Source organism: Theobroma umbraticum, unplaced genomic scaffold (genome assembly GCF_002168275.2).
Source record: "Theobroma umbraticum cultivar Fairchild unplaced genomic scaffold, ASM216827v3 scaffold_4.1, whole genome shotgun sequence".
Classification (NCBI taxonomy): Eukaryota; Viridiplantae; Streptophyta; class Magnoliopsida; order Malvales; family Malvaceae; genus Theobroma; species Theobroma umbraticum.
In genome coordinates, this window is record NW_018397258.1 from 3,005,754 (window position 1) to 3,029,266 (window position 23,513).

A 23,513-nucleotide genomic window follows, 5' to 3' on the forward strand; every position below is an offset into this window, starting at 1 on the left:
AATTAAGTTGGAGTTATAATTTCATTATCCGTATTGGGTTCAGGTAGGATTCAGGTACCACCCATTGAGTACTCGATACCCAAACTTGAATTTTTTTTAAATTTTATACAATTAAAGATAAATCTATATTATTAATTAAATTAATTCATGAAACTATAATTATTAATTAACTTGTAATATTTTTTAATATATATACTCTATATTTTGTGTTAATTCATAAAAAATATAATTACTATTATATATATATACTTTTAGTATATATGGTTTAAATATATAAACATATTTACTTTCTATTTTGTATTAACGTTACAAAAATTATAACTTATAAAATTATTAATTATAATATATTTACCTTTGTTTATATATACTTATAAAATATATTCTTAAAAAAAAGTTGTGAGATTAAAATAGTTTTGGAACTTAATTATTGTTTTTTATTGTCATGTAATGAATAACAAGCCCATATAGTTAATTAAACTTGTAATGTAGTTTAAGTTGTTATTTGGATATTTATTTTTGATTCCTTAAATTTAAATTTTATTGTTTGTGTATTTTTATAAATTTAAATATTACTGAATTATATGAAATGTGTATGAAAATTTTATTGTATATAAATACAGGTACGAATTCAAGTTCAGGTAATTAAGTACGTATGAAAAGTATTTTAATAATTTTTTTTACATAATTAGATTTTTAAATAGGTTCGAGTAATTATTAAATAGTGAATATATATTAAGATTTGAGTTAAAATATTAATTTTTTCAAAATATTCAGATAATTATAAAATTTAAATATTTAATTTATTAATCAAATTTAAATTTAGGTATTTTAAAATTGATGAATAGCGGACCTGTTGACATCTTAATAGAAAATTACAAAGATAAGTATTTGAATTCAATGTCCTGCCCTCCCTCCCCTTGTATTATTTTGTAACACCTAAAAAGGTGGTCTGACTAATGAAAAATTATTACTAAGTGCATTAAAGGTAATGATGATTAGGATACAGTAAAAATCAATAAATGTTATTAAATTATACCAAGTACAAAAGGTGAATTCTAACAAGTTACTATTTATAACATTTTGTTGAGATAAAATTAAAATAAAGAGTAATAAATGGTGATATTAGCAAATGCTCTGGAGATACATTACCATAAAAAAAAAAAGAAAAAATAGTAAATTATTCTTAAATGGTAAATTCAACAAATTTCCATTTATATATTAATTGCATAATGAAACTTAGATCATACAGTTTAACGCAGCCACTTTTATTTCCTTATTTTTTTTTTGCATAAAAGCGAAAGGAAATTATGGAAACATAAGAATCAGAGAAAAAAAAAAAAAAAACATAAGAATCAGAGATTGAAGGATTTGAGAGGAAAAAGAAAAAGAATATAGAAAAAAATTAAATTTCATAAAAGTAAAGGGATGCGAGTGCAATATTGCCAGAATCCGCCTTTCCCTGCCCGTGGACGCCCACTTTCAATCTGGCGTTATGAACTTGCCCTTTATGTTGACCCAATTATGGTTATGCTACTGACACATTAGGCAATTCTCACGATAACCCAGGTCCACAAAGGTAATTCCACAATCCGACAGTTTCACACAGGCCGGTATTTACGGAATTCTCACGTTAGACAGAGGGTAGAATGGGGTTAAAAGTTAAAAATTTGGAAAAACGGTGGACGGCATTTGGTAACGCCTATAAAATGCGAGCTGAAGAATCTTCTCTCCATCTCTCAATCCACCATTGCCAAATCAAACTCAAAGCACTTTGCCTTTGCACCCAACCCCCCAACCCACCCTTCCTCTCTCTCTCTCTCTCCTACAGTAAAATCTTTTTGGTTTTATTTGCAGAGAAGTAGTGAGAGGAAGAAAGGAAAAGAAAGCATCGGAGACGGTGAAAGAACAAAAATTGTAACGTCTTTCACCAAACCTCTTTTCGTTTTTCTCTCCCTATAAAAATTCGTTCACTTTGATACTTCTGACTCATAAGCCAGCTTCCTCATTGTAACTCTCTCTGTTTTAGTTCAAACAGAAAACACTGAGCTTATTCAGGTGACTGGCTTTTTCTCTTTCTTCCTCTGAAAATACCTTCACTGAATTTTACGCTGCAGTTAATCCAGATACCTACTTTCTTTGCGCAGTCTGATTCTGTTTTATTCTCTCTCTCTTTTGTATTTCTGTTTTATTGAAAATTCCTTTTTTTGTGGGTTGTTGACTTTCTTAACGTCACCTTTTGCCGGTAATTTGATTCTCTTTTGATTTCTTTTGTTAATTTTTGTTCTTTTTCTCATTGGAGTTTTCGAGTTTTATAGCAGGATATGAAGGTGAAATTTTATTTTATTTACCTGATAATTTGTTAATTTCTTTGATTTCCTCAGTTTACTGTTGTTTCGGACTTCAATTCCCTTACTATTGCCATTTGTTGGTCTTTCAATGTTAATTTCCTGAGTTTTAAATCTCTACTTTCCAGAGGAAAATTTACACTTTCCGGGAAACTTCTTGATTGTTGACTAAGTTGACTATCAAAGAAAATGAAAGCTTCGCAAAGTTGCAATTATCATCTTCGTATTCCCAGATTACTCGTGATCAGAGAAAGCTTGTTTCTAATGATCCTTCCTTTTTTATTTTTTATTTTTTTGCTTTTCCAGTTTTTTCCTTCTTTTTGACTTTTAGCATGATTTTATAGTAGCAGTCTTTCTTTTACTTGAATTGATTTCTTCTTCTTGCATTTATGTATGCCAAAGAAAAACTCCATTTTGCTCCTGTTTGACGGCACACGGAGAGAGAGAAAAAAACTTTATTTGTAACTTTTTTGTTTTTCATTTTTTGAGAAGACGATAGTATTTTGCTTTTCCTATCCTTTCAAATCAGCTTTTTTCCACTATTATAACTATTTTTTTCTTCTAAATAACAGTGAAACAGTGATCATTTCATTTCGTTTCCTTATCTTATCGTTGGTTATAGTTTCAGTGACGATGTTAGAGAAGATGGAAATTCTGGACGTTGAAATGGTGATTGAAGAGTTCGAAGCGATGACCAAAGATGCTGGGAGTGTTCAAAGGGAGACTTTAAAGAAGATTTTAGAAGAAAACGGATGCGCTGAGTATTTGCAGAATCTCGGCCTGAATGGAAGAACTGATCCCGAGAGCTTCAAGGCTTGTGTTCCTCTCGTTACTCACCAGGACTTGGAGCCTTATATTCAAAGAATTGCTGATGGTGATTCTTCCCCGATTCTCACTGGAAAACCAATAACCACCATATCTCTCAGGTACTTTTTATTCTTTTCCTTTAATTGTGTTTGCTACTATTTAATTTTTCAAAATTGGGAGCTAAATTTTTATTGTAAATAAAGTCCTTTTCATTGCAATTTGCAGCTCTGGCACTACTCAAGGAAAGCCCAAGTTTGTGCCTTTCAATGATGAATTGATGGAAACCACTTTGCAGATTTACCGAACTTCTTATGCTTTTAGAAACAGGTATTAAATTGAATATACTAATTTTATTTTTACTACCTTTTTTACCAAGTTTTTAATGCTCAATATCGATTTTTTTCTTGTCCACACCTTTACTTTTAGTTGTATCTTAACCAGTTTTCAAACACGTGATATTCCTACTTAATAATCTTCTTTGATACGCAGAGAATTCCCTGTTGGGAAGGGGAAGGCTTTGCAGTTCATTTACAGTAGCAAGCAGAGTAAAACCAAAGGGGGTTTGTTTGCTGGAACTGCAACTACCAATGTCTTTCGCAATTCGCAGTTTAAAAATGCGATGCAAGCAATGCAATCTCAGTGTTGCAGCCCTGATGAGGTGATATTTGGTCCTGATTTCCACCAATCTTTGTACTGCCATCTTTTATGTGGGCTGATTTTCCGTGAGGAAATTCAGTTGGTTTCCTCTACGTTTGCCCATAGCATTGTTCTTGCGTTTCGAACTTTTGAACAAGTTTGGGAAGAGCTCTGTGCTGATATAAGAGAAGGGATCCTCTCTAGCAGGATCACTTTTGCGTCTGTCCGATCAGCTATGGCAAAATTGCTGAAGCCAAATCCTGAATTGGCTGATTTGATTCATAATAAATGTACAGCACTAAGTAATTGGTATGGATTGATACCGGAGCTTTTCCCTAATGTGAAATACATCTATGGAATCATGACTGGGTCCATGGAGCCTTATTTGAAAAAGTTAAGGCATTATGCAGGGGAGTTGCCTCTTTTAAGTGCTGATTATGGTTCTTCAGAAGGGTGGATTGGGGCCAATATCAATCCAAACCTGCCTCCTGAGTCGGCTACTTATGCTGTGCTTCCTAATATTGGGTATTTTGAATTCATCCCTCTGAATGAGAACGTTGAGGAGCTTGTGCAAGACAAAATTAATACTTCTTTCGTCTCTGCCGAGCCCAAGCCAGTTGGTCTGACTGAAGTTAAGGTTGGCGAAGAGTATGAGATTATTATGACCACTTTTGCAGGTACACATATTTTTCTTACAAATCAGAAACGATTTTCTGTTACAATTACTTTATAAGATTGTGGAGATTTCCCATACATTCTGTAATCTCCATTTCTACTCCATGTCCCAACCACGTTCAGATGAACATTGCACGTTGCAGTGTCTGCAACTTCTAATTTGTTTATTTGTCAATGCAATGACCCTACCATGACATAAATGCTCATCATGTGGGTGTAGCCATGTAGGAGACAGGGAGAACAAGTTATTTTCTAGTTGCTCCTTTCCATAGTTTATGTTTTTTTCTGCCGACTTTATTTGATTTGCTGCAGTGTCGTGAATAAATTGGCTTATTGTTGAGGCTCTTTGCTGTATGCTTCTACACATCCAGATTTTTCTTTAATGTTATCTTCGTTTGGCACAAAATTTGGAAACAGAGGTTCCCTTCTCAAGAAGACCCATGTGTTCTCTGCCATATATATCGTTGCTCCAAACTTGAAACTTCTGAATTAAGAATTTGGTACTTTTGTTTCCTAGATGTAGAGATAATCTTCTTAGAGGAGACGCGTCTGATGCATCATATCTTTATATGTTTATTTATTTATATATATTTACTTTTAGCCAATTTTTTTTAAGTAAGATAGTACTATCTGGTATCCTTTTTTAGTTTTCTTGTTATCATTCGTTCTTCAGCATATTTACATGCTTTGAATATTCTTTTTGTTTATTGGTTTCCCCTTTTTGAAGTCTTTTATATAAAGTCTTTCCTGGGTAGTCTGATGAGTTAGTTGCTGCATTGTCCTCAAGAAGAAAGAGTAGGCTTAGTCTCAGGCATAAATGACGCAGACGAAGAGGTCAATGGTTTCTTAGATTATAGTGAGGTCTTTGAGATAATATAGATAGACTTATTGGCTAAACTTATGATGTACTATGAAAAGGATGGGATGGGTTTTTTAGTCAATGGACCGTGTTAAAATACTATATGATTGATATTTTTATAATCGCCTTTTTTTTAAGAATAAAAATCATTATAGAGGACAAACTAGGAGAAGATAGGTGCATTTGGGGCCGTTTTATGTCATAGGTTTTTGTGTAGCGTGCTGGAAAAGTTGAGGATTATGTAAAACAAACTGCCTTTGGTTATGGAATAATTTAAATAGTCACGCCTATCACACATTGATATAATATAATAAGTAATATTTAAAGATGTTTAGTGGAAAACTTCTTGTGGTTTAGTCATTGGCAACCGAATCCTGATCAGCAAGTGGTTGCCATTGAAATTGTCTTTTCTGGAAATTGACCCTGTCTCTCCTTTTCCCCCCCCCTTCCTTCAAAATTGACCCTCTGCATTTATTATGTATATGTTCTAGCATATTAATAATTGAGCTCTTTGAAACATTGGCATGTTAGTGTAATTTATTGGTTGTCCTTTCTTCTCAGTTGGAAAAATTGTGAGCACACATTCACACCTACTTACCTCGAAGTTCTCAGTTAGAATTTTCTGGTGCTGACTTTCAAAACTAGTTCAATCCTTTAACACGCATCTGAAATTGTAAAACGCAGGTTTGTACAGGTATAGGCTAGGGGATGTGGTCAAGGTTATGGGCTTCCATAACTCAACCCCGGAACTGAATTTTGTCTGCAGAAGAAACCTGATGCTTACCATAAACATCGACAAGAACACCGAGAAAGATTTGCAGCTCGCCGTGGAGGAAGCAGCCAAGTTAATTGCTGGAGAAAAGCTGGAAGTAGTTGATTTCTCTAGTCATGTGGATGTGTCAACCGACCCCGGTCACTATGTGATCTTTTGGGAAATTAGTGGCGAAGTAAGTGATGAGGTCCTGAAAGAATGCTGCAATTGTCTGGATCGTTCTTTTGTTGATGCAGGCTATATCAGTTCCCGCAAGGTCAATGCGATCGGGCCTCTTGAACTCAGAGTTGTTTGGAGGGGAACTTTCCAGAAGATTCTTGATCATTACCTAGGATTAGGAGCTGCTCTTAGTCAGTTCAAAACGCCGCGATGCGTAGGGCCTACAAACAATAAAGTGTTGCAAATCTTGTGCGGCAATGTCGCCAAGAGCTACTTCAGTACTGCTTTCTAGTTCCTAGTTAAATATGCGGGAAAAGTAATTTTCTCATCATTTCTCATATTATAAATAATAAATCAAAGGTTTTTGTTGGCTTAAATCTTAAACCATCTCTATCTGTTGAATGCTGAATTTGCAAAATCGCCTACCCAGTGGCAAAGAGTTTGGGGGATTTCACTTCAGTCCACAGCATCTCTGGGCTTTGTCAGACAGGGCCTATCATTGACTTTTTGGGCTTGGTGGTGACGCGTGGCTCATTTTTTCATCACCAAAAACTACTTCTCTGTTCTTTCCAACAAAACCTACATGAAAGCAAGATTTGACAAAGGCCAACCTAACTTACGAATCCAACCACATGAGATGTTGTGCAGTAGGTAAGATGTTAGCTTAGGATATTGGTTGAATTCCATTTGTTTTGTGGACACGATGAAATAGGACCACATGAAAGTGGATCGTCCTCTCTGAGAGGAGACACACTCAGCCAGAAAACAAAAAAAAAATAATAAAAGAATCCAACCCAAACCTGTCAAAAAATGAGCTAGATTCCACCATCTTATCTTTGCATTTGCTCGACAAATTGTATAATATTAAACGGATGCCGTGATGTCAATAATTGTCCACAATTGATGTAATCTTCTTCAAGTATAGTAATTAATCACTGTGGAAACACCATGGTAACATTCATTTGTCAATTCTTGTCAATTCAGATCACTGCCTTTTATCTTTTTTCCTGTACTTGACCTGGCCAAGCTTCTATTTTCCTTTTTGCTTTTGCTCAAATCCGATTCCTGTAAAGGTTTCCATCTTCACGATTGGTGGGGATTCAAAAGAAAAAGAAAAATGGGAGGAAACTTTCTTTTGAGTTTCTAATCACTTTTAAAGTGGATTGGAAGATTTTAAGGTGGTGGATTGCTTTTTGTAGGCGTGGAAAACTTGGTCTATAAAGTTTGATAGTTTCTCCCGAATCGTCTAAATCATTATCAACAAAAATGATCCAATTGTTCTTTTTCTGTTCTTCCTCTAAAGAAAAACAAATACTAAGACTCCCGATTGCCTGAAGGGTAAAAAAACACAGAACACAAAGCCAACAAAACACAACAATGATTCGGGGTATTTTGGATTCTTTACCTTATGTTCAGCTTCCTTCGACACGAGTTAAGACCAATACCTGGTTGTCTTGTAAGAATATATGGGGCCGTTTGTTTTGAAGGATGTAAAGTACATTACCTGTAATGTGATTGATTAAATTACATTGCAGTGTTTGTTTTGTAACAAAACACTGTAATGTAAGATTGCAATGTAATCACATTGCAGTCATGGGATGTAATGTGATTGCAGTCCAAAACCAATGCAATCACATTACATTACAGCCTGCAATGTGTTTAAGACATTTTTACCCATCATTTTTTACAAAAATTACCTAAATATCAGCTCAAACCTTTCATTATCATTTTTGGGTTTTAGGTCTGCTGCTTCTTCTCCATTTGCAGCAGACGTTTCTCCCCCTTCTTCTCCATTTGCAGCAGACGTTGCTCCTCTTTCTTATAGTCCTGTTTCAGGTTAAAATCTACCATTTTTCTTTTTCTTTCTCTTCTTTTATCTTCCTCTTGTATTTTTCAGATTGAGTTTTTTCTTTTAATTTGGGTTTTTTTCATTGTTATATTTTTTGTTATCTTCAGTGAAACAAGAAAGAGATTTCTGGACTGGGAGTGTGGCGCTGGAGCATGCACCAAGCAGCACCCTCAACGCTGCAGCGCTGGGAGTGTGGCGCTGCAGCGTTGATGCCACTGCATTCACCAAGCTCCAGCGCCCTGCATTGGTGAAGGCAATAGCATCACCAGTCAAGGAATTCTTGCTCTTTTGAATGGCAGCACTAGTCTTGTTTGGTCTTCAAATATGCATTGGCAGAAAATCTATGGAAGCCTCCAGGAATGTGAGAAAAAAATGTTTGAGAAATTGTTCTTGCACAACATATGCAAATTTAGATATTTTGAAAGGAACAGGATGCTTGATCTGGTTTAATGATCTGACTTGATCATTTAATAAAATGATTTTTATTAAATACTAACTTTACTGCAGAATTTATCATAAAAAATACATGTTAAACTTATATTTTAATAAATAAGGGTAGTTTTGGAAATTAACATTACATTCTCTGCAAAGTACTTCTAAAACAAACACTGCAATGTTATCTTCTCTGCATTTTAATCATTACATTACTTATATACCAAACACTGTAATGTTATCTTCTCTGCAATCACATTGCTTGCAATCACATTGCAAGCAATCACATTACACTGTAAAGTAGCAAACGCCACCTATGTGTTTTCTTGGTTTTTAGCGGTGTCAGAGTACAAAAATCAATTCTACAAGAAATTTTAAACAAGAGAGGTGCTTTAGGCTTTAGTCCGTCACCGACAATATTTCAAGACCAGGAACAGCAGACAAGCAGTACTCCGTGCCATTCTTCAGTGTTTCGTTCTTGTTCTCTGTAAGTTTCTGGGTCTTGCATTTATCCAATAAAATGAACTTCGATAAGTACTTTTATATATATATATATATTTTTTATTCAATAAATTTTTTTTATATAATTTAAAAAATTTAAATTTATTTTTTAAATAAAAATAATATATTAATTAATGAGTTAAATATTTATATATAAAGAGTTTTCTTTTTATTCTGTCGAGAAAAGTTGACAGATAATCAAAGCCTACTTTTTTGACTTTATTTTTTATTTTGTACTTCAAAAGTTGGAAATTTTCCATGTTCCATCTTAATCTCAGAACTGCTAAACCAGCTATCATAGGGACCTATCAAATAAGGATTGCAGTGCTATTGCTTCAAAAACAAAAAAGGACATAATCATATATGCCAATCAATTGTTGTGGGAAAGATGATGGAGAGAACCCATGTTAGTGCAATTAAATTTATTAAATGCATTCCTAAAATGCAAATTATGCTTCAGATGGTGTTGTGTGGTTTTGAACGCATAGTTTGTCTGATGCTATAATCCTGATTGCTTAACCTCGAGAGCCATTTTTTAATGAGCAGATCTGTCATTATCTTCACCGAACTTGGGACAACTATTTCCCTTTTATTTCTTTTTTTCCACTCTTGCCATTCATCTTGGTTTTATGGTACAAGTGTCACCTACTAAGGATGTTATTAAAAGACAATAATTGTCTAAATAATCTACAAATTTAGACATTCAACTCACTTCTCAGGGATAATTAAGGAAAATCAAGCTTCATATTTTCCACATTGCAAAGAAAGAATGCCCCCAGCAAAACAGGACAGGCCAGCTTAAGTTTAAATTTCATATGACTCGAGAATCTCTTTATTTGGATATAATACATAGGTGAAAATCTGTTTGTCAATCTGCATTGGAAAAACTCTTCTTCAACCAATCTGATAAAGTCCAGAAGTTTTCCGAGCTCGAATGAAAAGATTATCTGAAACCAAAGAAGAAAATGAAGATGCAGCAGCATTGGCTATATGGGATTGTGGCAGCCCTTTATATGATTCATATGAATTGGTAACACTCAGTTATCTAATCGAGCGAAATCTAATGAAACTGCCATCTCTGGGTGGAGCAATGAGGCAGACCACTAGATTTTCTCATCCGTCTGATGTCACCCCTGCCACCAGTTCTGATTCCACCAGCAATGTAGGAGCCAAGGAATCTTCTTCTCTATTGAGCAGTTTTGGAGAATTCGTGGGGAGTAAGTTTTGGAAGAGGAGAAGTTTTGGACAAAGGAGAGATAAGCCTAAAATGTTGAGAAAAGGACTGTCATGCTTTTGCAATGGAGCTGGTTTTTCCAAGAAGTAGATATACAAAAGAAAATACCGGATTAACAGGTAAATTCAATGTCTCGGAAATTATGTTTCTTGTTCATTGCCGCTTTTCTTGATTTTTGGTTTTCAATAATGACATTTCAACTGTATATCTCAAGTGGAATTCTTTCCCATATTCAGAATTATACACCTGTATTTATCTATCATATACAACATGAAGAAGTATTTTTCACCACATCTCAATTGTCTCTTATAACCACCAACTCCCCTTCGATATATCAGATTTGACACCCCAGCAACAAGCTTGCCTCCATTTCCTAACTTAATAACATGCAGGAACACTTGTACGTTGAAAAAGTAATGATTTTTAGATGATCCAATTGGTTGTGATTTCTGGTGTGGGAGATTAGAGAATCTGGGTGAGGATTCGCTCTTCAATTTCCTGTCCCACTGGCGGATGAGCAGACATGTCAGCCTATTGATTATAAAATAGTAGACCAAGTTATACAGGTCTGATGCATTTCGAGTTGGGCCATGGAAAACAAAACAAAACTTTGTTTCGTCCTTTCTTTTCATTTCGTTTTCGTTTTGTTTGGATGTTGGAGGGATTGGGGAAGAAATGATGTTTGATGATGATGAAGAAGAACCCCCTGTCTCCTAGAGAACAAACCAAACTCACAACAAAATTAATTGCCAATTTAGTTTATGGAAACATGTCTCTCATAATTTTGATATTGGATCATGTAGTGGGATTTGGAGCTGGATGAGCTTGTTATTTGATATTGGATCATGTAGTGGGATTTGGAGCTGGATGAGCTTGTTATTTATTGTGTATGTCAATCAAAGTTCAATCACTGGTCCAGTAACTTTTTGATCTTAAATCATGTGATTCTCAAAAGTTTAAGTTTAAGTTGCTAGTAGTAGTAGACTTGGATTGTTATATATGTCTTAACAATCATATTCACATCAGATGATGTTGGATATCACAATTTTGTAACGTCTCAAGTCCAACCATTGACCCAGCAACTCTTTAACTTTAAACCACGTGTCTCTCAAAAGATTAAGCTCAAGTTACTAGTAGTAGTAGACTTGGATTGTTTCAAATGGTATCAGAACCTGCACCAGTCCAATGTGAGCTTTCACATTACTCTGATAATATCTTGATCCTGTGGATGTGATGTGTGGCCTTGATGAGGACATCAAGAATTTGAGTGGGAAAGATTGTGATACTTAACATCTCACATCTGATGTAAATGTGATTGTTAAGACCTATATAACAATCAAAATCTACTACTACTAGCAACTTGAGTTTAAGCTTTTGAAAATCAAGTGATTTAGACTCAAAGAGTTGTTAGGCCAGTGGTTGGACTTGAGTTGTTACAGTGTAAATGTTTAAGTTTGATTAATTATTATTTTTTGAAGTATTGTGTTACAGAAAAAATTCTATTAGGTACGTTTTGAGTACGAAATTACTCAGAGACATTCCAAACGTAAAAGTATTCATGGTATTTCGAGCATGAAAGTGCTTAAGAGTGTTCCGAGCGTAAAAGTGTCTAGTGTCGTTTTAAACATGAAAACGCCTAAGAACAAACATGGAATAACCATTCATATGGGGAAGAAAAAGTAATTCAGAATAAGTGACATGTTCATGAATTATCTTCATATTTGAAATCTTTTAAAAAGCTTAATTTAATAGTTTAAATATGAAAATAGTTAAAAAGACTCTTCTTAACATTTTTTTGAAGTACATGTACTTTATTTATATTTTATATTCTTTAAAGTGTTCTTCCATGAATTATGATTAAGCTTAACATCCAATAAGCTCTTTTTTAACATACTATTTCACAACAGGTATGTTTATCTTAATTGAACATGTTTTCTTAATTGTTTTTACAAAATCGTTACTATCTAGTATAAATATGAGAGTTTGAAAAGATAAGAAGACAATCAACATTTAGCAAAAACTCTGTCAAAATTATCCTTAAAATACTCTTAAAGTGCTCCAAAATTCTCTCTTAGCCCTTTAAATCGATCTTGTTTTGCTGTTTTCCCCATCAAAGCACATACATTTGAGAATTGCTTTAATCTTCCTCTCTGTTGCCTTTAACATATTTCACATTAACATATTTCACTTCACTTATAACAATACGTCCCTTTTCCTTACCAAAAGAATGTTCTACAGATTATTTTAACTTATAAGCCTATGACAACTGGTGAACGATTTCTTGATCTTTTCTCTTTTTTATTCTTAATAAATTTTCTGTTGATAAATTTCTTTAAACAAGTTGAGATAGTGTATTCCCAATGCGGATGGCCCCCCATGTGTAATGTGGGTGTCCAGTGAACTAGTTCGAACAGTAAACCAGCTAACCAAACAGAAACGCAACTCTCAACTTGAAAGTGTTTCTGACTTCATAAAAGTTGGTGACTGTGGTCTTGCTTGCGGACTAGGCCGAGCAAAGTTGGGTTTTTTTTATGAAAAAGCATCATGGGACAAACCAAAATTAAGAATTCAACTGAATAAAGTTCTAAAGATGGAGGAAAGAAGCTCAATCAAACAGACATTCTTGAAGATTTTCCAACTAGATTTTGTTCATGACAGAACCTGAGCCAAGAGTTGTAATCCTTCAATCCCCTGACATGAACAATGACCGAGCAAAGTTGGCTCCGGCGCAGCTCAATTCTGTGACAATAATGCATATTTTAGACTGAAGCCCAAGCTGACTGATGAAGACAAAATCCATACCAGCCAATCATGGGCTACGTCCGAAGTAAACCTTGAATTTGAAAGCACAATTAGTTTATAATCTTGATCCAGCTCGCTATTGTTTTGGGCTAACAGCAGTGAGATCCTTATTTTCACAGTTTGAATAACAAGAACAAAATCACCCCACCGCCACCAATATACCTGTCAGGGAGTGGATGTCAGGACTCAGGTGGCCGAAACCAAAATGTTAAACAATAAAAAGTAGAGTATGAATCTGGTCAAAACAATAATCATGCAGGCACTTAAATGCAGAATTCACCATTCAATAGTTTCTAATCCTTATTTTCTAATGTACATGTGTTTGTACATTAATCATTTCATTTCTGATTTTCTCTTTCCAGCTTTGGTTCAGAGAAAGAATTAACAGGCTAGTTTAGGCCAGCCCTGGACAATACATCAGTCTTTCATTAAAAACCGGAAGGCTTTCCCATGACAGTCTACGATTTAATGAGTACAGCTTGTGTCATTTTTACTTGCTTACACATTGGTCCTGGTGACCAAAAGCGTCACTTTCAAGTTCCTGATCATGGGCCTCGTTGTCTGGTTTGGGTCCTGCAATGCCGCAGAAACGGTGTGCCGGTTTTTAGCTTAAACAGAACAGAGATGAAGATTAACTGTAACTCCAAGCTGCCAAAGGAATTCAGTTTTGGGTAATCCATAAAAAACATTTGAGTTTAATCAATTTGGGACCATCTGGGCATCTTTCCTCATTCCCTTCCAAATAGAGTGTACCCATCTAGTCAAGTGGTCCTTGAAAAACTGCCAGCCAGGTATGGGGACTCTTTATTTAATCTTCAATTTGACGAGCTGATACCCTTTTCTTTTCTGTTGATCCTGTACCTCAAAGCTATCTCTGTCATGACCCACATATTGCTGGAGCTTAGAAATTATATGAAATGAAATGCCATTGACTTCATCCTAAATATACTAGTATTAAGCAACCCCTCTTTGACCAAGAAAGTTCTTTCAAATTTCTTTGCATGAATTTGCAATGCCCTCTCCCAGTCTCCCTCCTGCCAGGACAGAATAATAAACCTTCAACTACCTAACCTTCAATTTGAAGTCGTATTCATATATAGCAATTTGTACGAATAGTCTCTGCGGTTGCATTTTCTATAAGAAATAATCAAATCAAGCAAAGTGTTCTCCACATGTTGAGGTGTCAACCAAATTTTTAATCTAATATCCACTAGGTTCGTTTAATTTATTCCAAGAAAGATCAACATCCTCAGATTTCAGGACATATTCAAATGTTTGATTTTTTTTTCCCCTTTTATTTTTTCTATTAAAACCAAATGGGTCAGAGGTTGTTTGTTCATCTGCCGTCTGTATTGGTCGATTGGAGTCAACACACTGTAATGCGTCATTCATGCTGAGATCAATGTCACCACCAGCAGCTCTGTGATGGGTTGCTTTCTTCATCAAATTCCAAAGAAATTCTCAGGGCACGGTGGATAACTCTTAGAGCTACTGGATTCAATTCCTTGCTTGCCCACTCACTTTCTCTCTCTCTCTCTCTCTCTCACTATATATACCTACATACAGGGTCCCCTTTCATACTTAATGTATATAGAGAGACTAAGACTACTAGTATAATGCTTTGGATGCCTCTTGGATTCATTATTTTATTGCTATTTTTATTTGTACGTATTTTTTAATTTCATGAATTTAATCTCATTTATTGCATGTTTGAAACCGATAGCTTCAAATTAAAATTTTAAAGTTTAACTGCCAAACTGTTCTTTTATAAACAAATAAAAAAATAATTTTGCTAAAAAACAGAGAATTATCGAAATAGCATGTGAGGATGTCAAAAGAAAAAGCATCATAATGGTAACCCCCCCGTGACAATACTACACTTACCACGACCAAGAATTATATGTTTTATGTCCACTTCAAACAAAACAAAAGTGGCAACCACAGTCTTAAAGCCAAAAGGAAGGCTGAGAGCGGCTGCTAATGGAATTTGGAAAACAACCACTCTAATTGTGGTCATTATTTTGTTTCTGACATGGGTTTATATGTTTTTTAAACGTGTAGAATTCTCCCAATAATTAATGAACTTTGCGTCTAAAAATAGATTTTACCCACTTTTTTTTAATTACAATTAATTAAAATTATTTGATTCGATATTTAAATATTTAATTTATTAATTAATATATAATTTATTATTAACAAAAATAATTTATAATCTCTCTTTTCTTCAAAATAAATTATTCGAATTGATGGCATTCGTAACTTTTTTAAAAAATGAAGCTATACTTCCGTTTCTTTTATTTAGACGAAATTGAAATCTTTAGTACTCAATTATCAATAAATGACTTACCATTTACATAATCCAAATTAAAGCCTTAACACAAGAAATACAGAGAAAAGGGAGCAAGAGTTGGGATGCATTTTCTTCACTAATTTTCCAGGTTGGATATAAATTCTTAAGCCCCACTTGATGATTCATTGATTTAAATGTAAACCTAACTTAAAGTTAAAGCCCCCACCCACCGTACCATCCTGCTTTTAGGTCAAATCTTCCCGACACTCCCATTTTCCAAGCCAACTCTGCTCTCCCTCCACTTATTTCTCACAGGCATAGCAAAATCGAAAGAACAAAACAATCATCCCCCCCAAATCCCCAGCCCCAACTCCGTCATAATTTCCATAATCATAGTTATAGCATACAAGATTTACAGGGCAGTACACAAAATTTGAGGTCAGGGTAAAAAAACTATTAAGTGCTTGACGAGGAAAGTATGCGATGAGAGACGTGCAACGTTGATGTATGAGACAAAAGTTGGTAATAATAATAGGGAAGAGTGGGACCACATGGGCGGTTGGGTGAGCTGTGGGGCACCAGATGATATTCACATTCACTTCCCAAATGCTAAGAAAAGAAAAAGAAGAGAAAGAGTGATTAAAGAGTCGTGTCAGGGATTGGCAGAGGTTTTCCATTTCCACGCAGGCAGGCACTTGCCCTTTTTCTTTCACTTCTTTTCACAACGGCCAAAACTCTGCTTTTCTCTCAGCGGTCGCAAACAAGGAACCCAAACAAAGCAATTTGTTGGACCGAATAAAGTGCGGAAAGAACACAAAATAATTAATGTATAAAAATTACTATCTAGGTGAAAAAGAGTAAAGTGGGAAAAAAAGTAGATGATTCCACAAGTGGGGCTCAAAACGATGTCGTTCATTACTGGGTAGGATAGTTTTAGCAGTGAGACGACTACGTTTAATGTGGTTATGTGGTTTTCTGCTTTTCTTTCTTTCCCCTACAGCATAGTAATTCGATCCTGTGAACTCGGTTTCTCTGTCTCTGTCTTTCTCTGTTTCTATGTTTTTTCTTTCTTCTCTTTCCCCGAAGTGGAGCAAAGTGGAGCAGAGTATAAAATCAGATTTCTCAGGGAACACAAACTATTCTATTTTTTTTTCTGCTGGAAGTTTCAGAGTGTTTCCACAAAGTCTAGGTTACTTCATTGTGTTTGCCCAGCCAAATTGTCTTAACCACTGTTGGGCATACCTTCATTTCAACTGTTTCGTCTCTGAGAAAAGTAAGAACCTGAATTCTGCTTATGACTCCCCTTCCCTTTCTCTTTGTAAGGTCTTGGTTTCTGGGTTCCCACACGTTGCTAAAAAAATTGTTTTTTTCGTTTTAATAAAACGAGTACGATAGTGATAGTTGTTGGAATAGTATTGGGGGATTTTTAAGCTCCTTAAAAAAATAAATTGGAAGGCTAAATATTTATTTTTCTGGTGTGACATCTTTGTTTTATCCTTGGGTAGGGCGTTGAATGACTCAAAAATGGCCGAGTCAACCAAAGTAAGGTTGGTTCGGTGTCCAAAATGTGAAAACCTTCTTCCAGAGCTTGCTGATTATTCTGTTTACCAGTGTGGTGGGTGCGGTGCTGTTCTTCGAGGTACCCGTCCTATCTCTTCTCTCCTCTTTCTCTCTCTCTCTCTCTCTCTCTCTCTCTCTCTTTTCTTCTCCTAGTTGTAGTAGTTTGTTTGATGAGAAAGTTGTTGAAGACAAGAGAGAAAAACGTGATCGAGTCTTTGATCTGTTAACATCTTGTTTCTATAAATGGCGTAACTGGAACCAATTGGTTAAATTGAAGGCTTAGGCGCAGTCAAGGTAAGGGTTTTAGTTGCTGTTTTTGATAATGAAAACTTATTAGAATCCAATTATTAGTTATTTCTATTGTATATATCAACAGTGACAAGGTGCATTCTTGGAAAATTTAAAGTTGGGTTTTTGTTCTTTTCATTCACGTCGTGCTATATTACCCTCAATTTGATTCTGGATTAAACCTACCATAACGATAAGAAAAGGAAAGAATTGAGATGACTAAAGCCTCATCATTTTCACAAGATAGATTACAAGATGGTCATAAAGGTATACAAGTGTTATAACAGAAGTACAGAACTCTCTGGTTTAATTTTGTTGAAAATCAAATGAAACCGTATGAAATATAATTTAAGGCTACAGATTTCAGTTTCTTGTTGTTTTCTGAACCTTTTGGTCTTGGTACCTTGTGATTAGATAAACAGAATTTCTTCCTTAAATTTATAGTTCTTCTAAATTTTGATAGTGGAATATTTTATGTTTACTAGCAAAAGTTAGGAATCGTGAAGCAGATACCTTCTCAGAGAAGTCGGAAGAGGACAGGCTTGGAGGAGTTTCTACCAAATCCCAAATTTCCTCAGAGAAAGGAATAGTGGACTCGAGTGATGCCTCTGATACAGATGTTAAATCGAGTGCTGGCTCTTTGATGTGTGATCAAAGGGATCCCGAGAAGAATGATGTTGATTCCGCTGATAGAAGTAGGACTGAGTCTAAGGTTGCTGGTGATAAATGGTCTGTTGAGAATGGTAATGATATTAGCAGAAATAAGGATGAAATAGTAAACGCTATTGGAAGACGACAGGAGGATTTGGATTCGAATTTTGGATATACTGGTGGATCGCAAAGAGTGGGACACATATCAGATTGGCAAGCTAGGACGCAAGAAGAGATGGAGAAGTTTCAGAGAATTCCAAGAGTGGTCGTCGAAGGTGTGCGACTTTCAACTTCAAACAATCCGGATGAAGGCCCATCAAGCCATAATTTGGATTCTTCTTATGGTTATAGCGAACCATTGCGGAATCGAACTGACCAGGATGGCTCTAGTAGAATTCACCTTGAACAAGATCGAGCTGAGCTTCTGAGGAAGCTAGATGAGCTAAAGGAGCAACTTAGTCGCTCTTGTGATGTGGTTGACAAACCAAACGAGAAGGTTCCACTTGATGGGAGAGTTGTTCCTCCAGAGCCTCATGGTGGTGCTGATACCTGGTTTCCAAATGTTTCTTCCGGATCACGCAATGCCTCAATGCCTTTCTATGGACCTGATAAACATGCTGCAGGAGCAGGACCCTCTTATTTTAGCCATTTCCCAGAACCATTCTCTTATCCTGTTGGGCATGATATGACTCGGCATGGGTTGTATCCTCCAATGCATAATCCAAATCATATTCCTCCATATGGAGATCCTTTTGGACCCCAAATTCTTGGAAGAGCTCCCCACCAGTTGCCTGGAGAATACCAACAACAGCCGCCTCACACATACTTTTCTGGACAGTACATTGAAAATAATCATGACCCATTTATGCCATATCCCCAAAGTTCAGTCTTGCACCATGCTTCTTGTTCTTGTTTTCATTGTTATGAGAAACATCGACGAGTTCCAGCACCTGTTCCACCCAGAGCATTTGGTAATAAAAGATTCCCTGATGTCCCTAGCAATCCAATGTACCCTATTGAGAACCCTGGGACTTTTGGTTCGCATTTCCATAACTCTAGGACTATGATGCCTCCTCCTTTAAATGTACGTGGTACACAAGTGCATGCTAGATGGCCCAGTGATATTAACACTGAAATGGGTGGTTTTGTTCGGTGCCGTCCCCAGAGGGTGGTGTTAGCCAGTGGTGGCCGCCATTTTCGTCCTATAGCTGGTGGTGCTCCATTTATAACTTGTTATAATTGCTTTGAGCTACTACAAATGCCCAGGAAACTGCAGCTCGTGGTGAAAAATGAACATAAATTGCGCTGTGGAGCCTGTTCTACTGTAATAAACTTTACCGTCATAAACAAGAAACTTGTTCTTTGTGATCATGCAGAAACAAAGGGAATTTCTGTGGAGGTTGATGATATCTCTAATGAAGTTGTGAATGATAATTCCTCACATTTCCGTGGCCGTGTGAACCGGATTGCTAACTTCTCTTCTGATGATTATGATCATTCGGGTTATGACTTTCAGTCAATGGACAGAGAACCTGTTGCCTTGTCAATGGGCCAGGCTTTGAACTCAGTCAGACCCCAGGAATTGCAGAACTTTCATTCTTCATCTCCAAGCACCTCTGAGGATGAAAACAGTCCAGATGTTTTAATTGCTTCAAGAGATGAAGTGAATTCTGTTGAGCAGCCAATCAAACCCAGTTTGTCTCCTCCACCTGCAGGCTCACCTCTTCAAGAGCACTTTGATTACTCTTCCAACAATCGTGCAGTCAACCGATTTGGGAAGGGAAATCGGAGTAGTCGCTCTGAACAAGAGAAAGTTATGTCAAACAAGGCTACCACAAGACAAAATTCTTTAAAAGAAGCATCGTTACCTACTGAGATGGATGTGTCTTTCAATGAGTACTCCAATACTGGGATTTCTCAAGATTCAGGGGATGCAACCAGAGAAGATGATCAACTGAAAACAACAAAAGGAGGTGAATCATTTTTTGCAAATATTATTAAGAAGAGTTTTAAGGATTTTTCAAGATCTAATCAAACAGAGGAACGTGGAAAAAGCAATATTTGGGTTAACGGGAATCCCATACCTGAACGTGTGGTTAAAAAGGCTGAAAAGATGGCTGGACCAATTCACCCTGGACAGTATTGGTAAGGCTACATTAATAATCTTTGTGATCTGCTGTGGTATGACTTTTACTAGTTTTTAATGGCTAACTTGATGGGTGTGTGCATTCGCATATAAAGGAATAGATTTTCAAATGATTCTGGTAATTGGACCAGATAAATAAATCTAATCCTTATATTGCTTGATCTTACTATAATCTATATGCTTTTTGGGCTTGCAGTTTCTCATGCTTTTGAGTAACTGACATTCTTTTGTTGCACATGTCTAAATCAGGTATGATTTCCGTGCTGGATTCTGGGGTATTCTTGGTGGGCCTTGTCTAGGCATAATTCCTGTAAGATTAACTAATTCTTACCTATATATTAATGGATAATCAATTTTTGTTGTTTGGTTTTGCGAATAATTTTTCTTAACTTAATTACTCTTACAGCCATTTATCGAAGAATTTAACTATCCCATGCCAGAAAATTGTGCTGGTGGGACCACTGGTGTTTTTGTAAACGGGAGGGAGCTCCATCAGAAAGATTTGGATTTGCTTGCTAATAGAGGTCTTCCAACTGATAGAGATAGATCTTACATCGTTGAGATTTCAGGGAGTGTTCTGGATGAGGACACTGGTGAAGAGCTAGATAGCCTTGGCAAACTTGCCCCAACGTAAGGGCTACTTCTTTGATTGTTCATTTTTGCATTTTTGTAATTTTTTTCTTCTCCTTATACATGGTATTTGGTTGGTGGTTAAATGTTGCTATAACTAGTTAGGTGATAGGTCTCGTTTCTTTTAATTCATCCCCTGCACCTAATGAGCAATAATGTACTCAACTGTTTTAAAGATGAATCCTTTGTAGCCGTAATGCTCGTACAATTCTTATTCTCTATGAATGTTGGATCTTTTGGAGTAAGCCTTGAGGCCAATGAGATCTTAATGTAGCGGAAAAGACATGGCTTTTAGATATCTAGGATGAAAAGAAATAGGGTTGGTGGGCTTTGCCAGGTGAAACACCTGAAATAGGGCTATGTTGCAACCTGAAGGTTAGTAAATGAACTTTCTGTGCTCTGATAGTGGCTGATGGCTAAACGCCCATTTAAAATTTCTTTTCATTAATGATGGTATAAGTAGTACATTAATCAAGCATTTTTGGATGATGGCTTTAAAATCTACTTGTCATGAGTATTACTAATTGTTAGTGCATCATTCGAACATAGTCCAGTTTTAAGATGTTTGAAAACTATGTGATTAGCGAAAGCATATGGGAATTATATATTCAGGTTGTGTTCTTACCTTTAGCTATGCTTTGCACCCTTCCCTCGACGCTTCTTGCTTTCCTGCCTCCACCTTTTCCTCCTTCATGTCTCATAGCCTTGCTGTGTTTTATCTACAACAATAATAGGAGCTGTCACTATTTTTAGGGATTGCTTTTTTCTTGCTTCAGTGTATTCATTATAACTTTGAGCTCATTTTTCTATTAATTATAGATTGTTACTTACAATTTCTGTATCTCAAGTTGGGATTGCTTTAATGAGGATAATATTCTGAGGCATTGTTGATATGACTTTGAACAGAGTTGAGAAAGCGAAGCATGGTTTTGGCATGAAAGCTCCAAGATCACCTGCATGATGAATTAAACAATCACAGAGTTATCCAACGGATGCAAAAAGTTTTGATTCAATCTAAATCAAGTGCAGGAATCACCATCTTGGCAAACCGGTTGGAAGGACTGAATGGTGTTTCTGTAGCTACTCTGGGTTGGTGAGTGTTGGATGGTTTCTTAAGCCCTTGATAAGTGGAAACTATAATAGTGAATGAGGTTTCTGATTGATTTGATATTTTCTCTGGTAGTTATCATGCACATTCTGAACTATCGCTTGCTCTTGCTGCATTTGTATATGCAAATTTATGTAAATTTTCTTTCATTCTACCACATGGTTTACTGTGTGAGATTTGGCTTTCCTTACCTATCACCCTTGAATATTCAAAACCAGAATGCCAAGTTCCTGTTAGATTCTGGCAAATCCAGCATGTGAGCATCATCATCATGTCTGCTTTAGCTAGAAAACTCGACCGCAGTGCAGTGTAGATGCCACAAACATGTATTGTTACTCTGGTTCTTTGCCACGTTGGTGACACATAAGCACCAAGTCAGCATCACACTGCTATTTAGCCATGTGTGCTCCACCTTGATGCTTTTGTGACAAAGATATCAACGGTTCCTTTATACCATTTTATTAGCTTAAGATAAACAAAACTTGGTTAATTTAAGAACTGATTGAGGGAAACGTGCTTGACATAACCACGATTGACATTGTAGTATACAGACTCTTGTGATAGCTAGAAGTTGTGGAACATTTTCTAATTGTTTACAAAGAACAATCCCAATGGAGCAAAGGAATTGAGTGATGAGTCGATCCGTGATTTGACTGCAGACTCAAGACTGAGTTGGCATGTGAAGCTCCTGTTGAAGGGGCCCCAATCTCTAAGTAGATGAGCCCAAACAATCATTGGTTGATCTTGCAGACGACACAAGAACAAGACATACGCTTAGGGGAATTGGCCCGTGCACTCTTTGGTACTCGTCAGGTCAGGGTGCTAAGTGCACCTCACTGGTGGGCCTAATCTCTCGTATGGGCCCTTTGCCTCTTCGTATCTTTATTCTTTTTTTAATTTAAAAGAAAGGAAGATTCCAACCATTCTTTTCTAATAAGTGATTTTAGGACAATTATGGAATCAAATGTTTGGATACAAATCCATTTATTCTTGTCATAAGCTCTTTGGTTGCTGATCAAAGGTTAAAAACTATAAACGATTGGCTTAATTAAGTATTGTACCAAAAGCCCTGGAGCATCTATTTTTGTCATTAGCATCAGAACTAGTATCTAAAGATTGACTAATAACAATGAGAATAGTTTCCACTGTCATAAATCATAGAAATGAAACAGTACTGGTAAAGTTTAATTATTTGGAAGGACATGATCCAATGTGGCCAATGTCCACACTGGGATACGAGAAGACCCACTTTATACTTGAAAATATAAAGCAAATTTCACTGTTGCATGGGACAATAAGTCTAAAGATGTCCTCACATTCATGGCATGTTCCTCTTCCCTGTCAATTTTTTTTTTCCTTTTTACTCGATTAAATAAACACATTTTCACACTCATGGCACGTGAGAACAAATAATCTCACCTGTCCAAGCTTGTTCACATGTCTCATTTCCATCCCTCAAATCATTGTTTAGTTTAGTTTAAGCATCTCATTTTCCATTTGTCCACTAATATATATATATATAATTTAATGGGTTTTGATTGGCTTAGTGCCCTGATATTGACCGGAAGAATCAATCATACATGTATTTATGGCAGAAAGAAGACCGGACAGCCAAAAAGATAGAAGGTTTGGGTTATTTAACTGAGAGCAAATCAAATCTCAAAAAGCAAAGCAAGCACCCACCGAATCAAAAGTAACAGAACACACTAGTTAAATCAACAGGAATTAACAACTGCATCGAACCCATTTCAGAAGGCAATAACTCTAGT

The 23,513-nt window shown here is 36.0% G+C and overlaps 2 protein-coding genes across 6 annotated transcripts; both read left to right on the top strand.

The window, feature by feature from the left end:
* Positions 1 to 1,745: 1,745 nt before the first annotated feature.
* JAR1 (Auxin-responsive GH3 family protein) lies at positions 1,746 to 6,630 on the top strand. Of its 2 annotated transcripts, none has more exons than XM_021424528.1 (5): positions 1,746 to 2,055; positions 2,968 to 3,271; positions 3,378 to 3,479; positions 3,642 to 4,465; positions 6,007 to 6,630. In XM_021424528.1, exons 2-5 carry the CDS (start codon positions 2,979 to 2,981, stop codon positions 6,543 to 6,545), a joined length of 1,758 nt encoding a protein of 585 aa, XP_021280203.1. In that variant the 5' UTR covers positions 1,746 to 2,055; positions 2,968 to 2,978; the 3' UTR covers positions 6,546 to 6,630. The 2 variants fall into 2 exon arrangements, with proteins under 2 accessions (XP_021280203.1, XP_021280204.1); XM_021424529.1 differs by having other exon boundaries at positions 2,974 to 3,271.
* A 9,699-nt stretch (positions 6,631 to 16,329) lies between these two features.
* LOC110413499 (protein ENHANCED DISEASE RESISTANCE 4) lies at positions 16,330 to 22,744 on the top strand. 4 transcript variants are annotated; one of them, XR_002444939.2, is made up of 7 exons: positions 16,332 to 16,634; positions 16,867 to 17,000; positions 17,695 to 20,005; positions 20,256 to 20,316; positions 20,413 to 20,636; positions 21,543 to 21,729; positions 22,404 to 22,744. XR_002444939.2 is itself a non-coding variant. In XM_021424337.2 (6 exons), exons 2-6 carry the CDS (start codon positions 16,886 to 16,888, stop codon positions 21,595 to 21,597), a joined length of 2,760 nt encoding a protein of 919 aa, XP_021280012.1. In that variant the 5' UTR covers positions 16,330 to 16,634; positions 16,867 to 16,885; the 3' UTR covers positions 21,598 to 21,918. The 4 variants fall into 4 exon arrangements, 3 of the variants coding, with proteins under 3 accessions (XP_021280012.1, XP_021280011.1, XP_021280013.1); XM_021424337.2 differs by lacking the exon at positions 22,404 to 22,744 and having other exon boundaries at positions 16,330 to 16,634; positions 17,701 to 20,005; positions 21,543 to 21,918; XM_021424336.2 differs by lacking the exon at positions 22,404 to 22,744 and having other exon boundaries at positions 21,543 to 21,918.
* Positions 22,745 to 23,513: the final 769 nt, after the last annotated feature.

Bases quoted from the DNA above. Each gene is read 5' to 3' on its own strand.
- LOC110413499 (XM_021424336.2), top strand. From the start codon at position 16,886: ATGGCCGAGTCAACCAAAGTAAGGTTGGTTCGGTGTCCAAAATGTGAA. The intron at 20,317-20,412 runs GTAAGATTAACT...TTACTCTTACAG, and splicing joins CTTGTCTAGGCATAATTCCT to CCATTTATCGAAGAATTTAA. The intron at 20,637-21,542 runs GTAAGGGCTACT...GACTTTGAACAG, and splicing joins CTTGGCAAACTTGCCCCAAC to AGTTGAGAAAGCGAAGCATG.
- JAR1 (XM_021424528.1), top strand. From the start codon at position 2,979: ATGTTAGAGAAGATGGAAATTCTGGACGTTGAAATGGTGATTGAAGAG. The intron at 3,272-3,377 runs GTACTTTTTATT...TGCAATTTGCAG, and splicing joins ATAACCACCATATCTCTCAG to CTCTGGCACTACTCAAGGAA. The intron at 3,480-3,641 runs GTATTAAATTGA...TTTGATACGCAG, and splicing joins TCTTATGCTTTTAGAAACAG to AGAATTCCCTGTTGGGAAGG.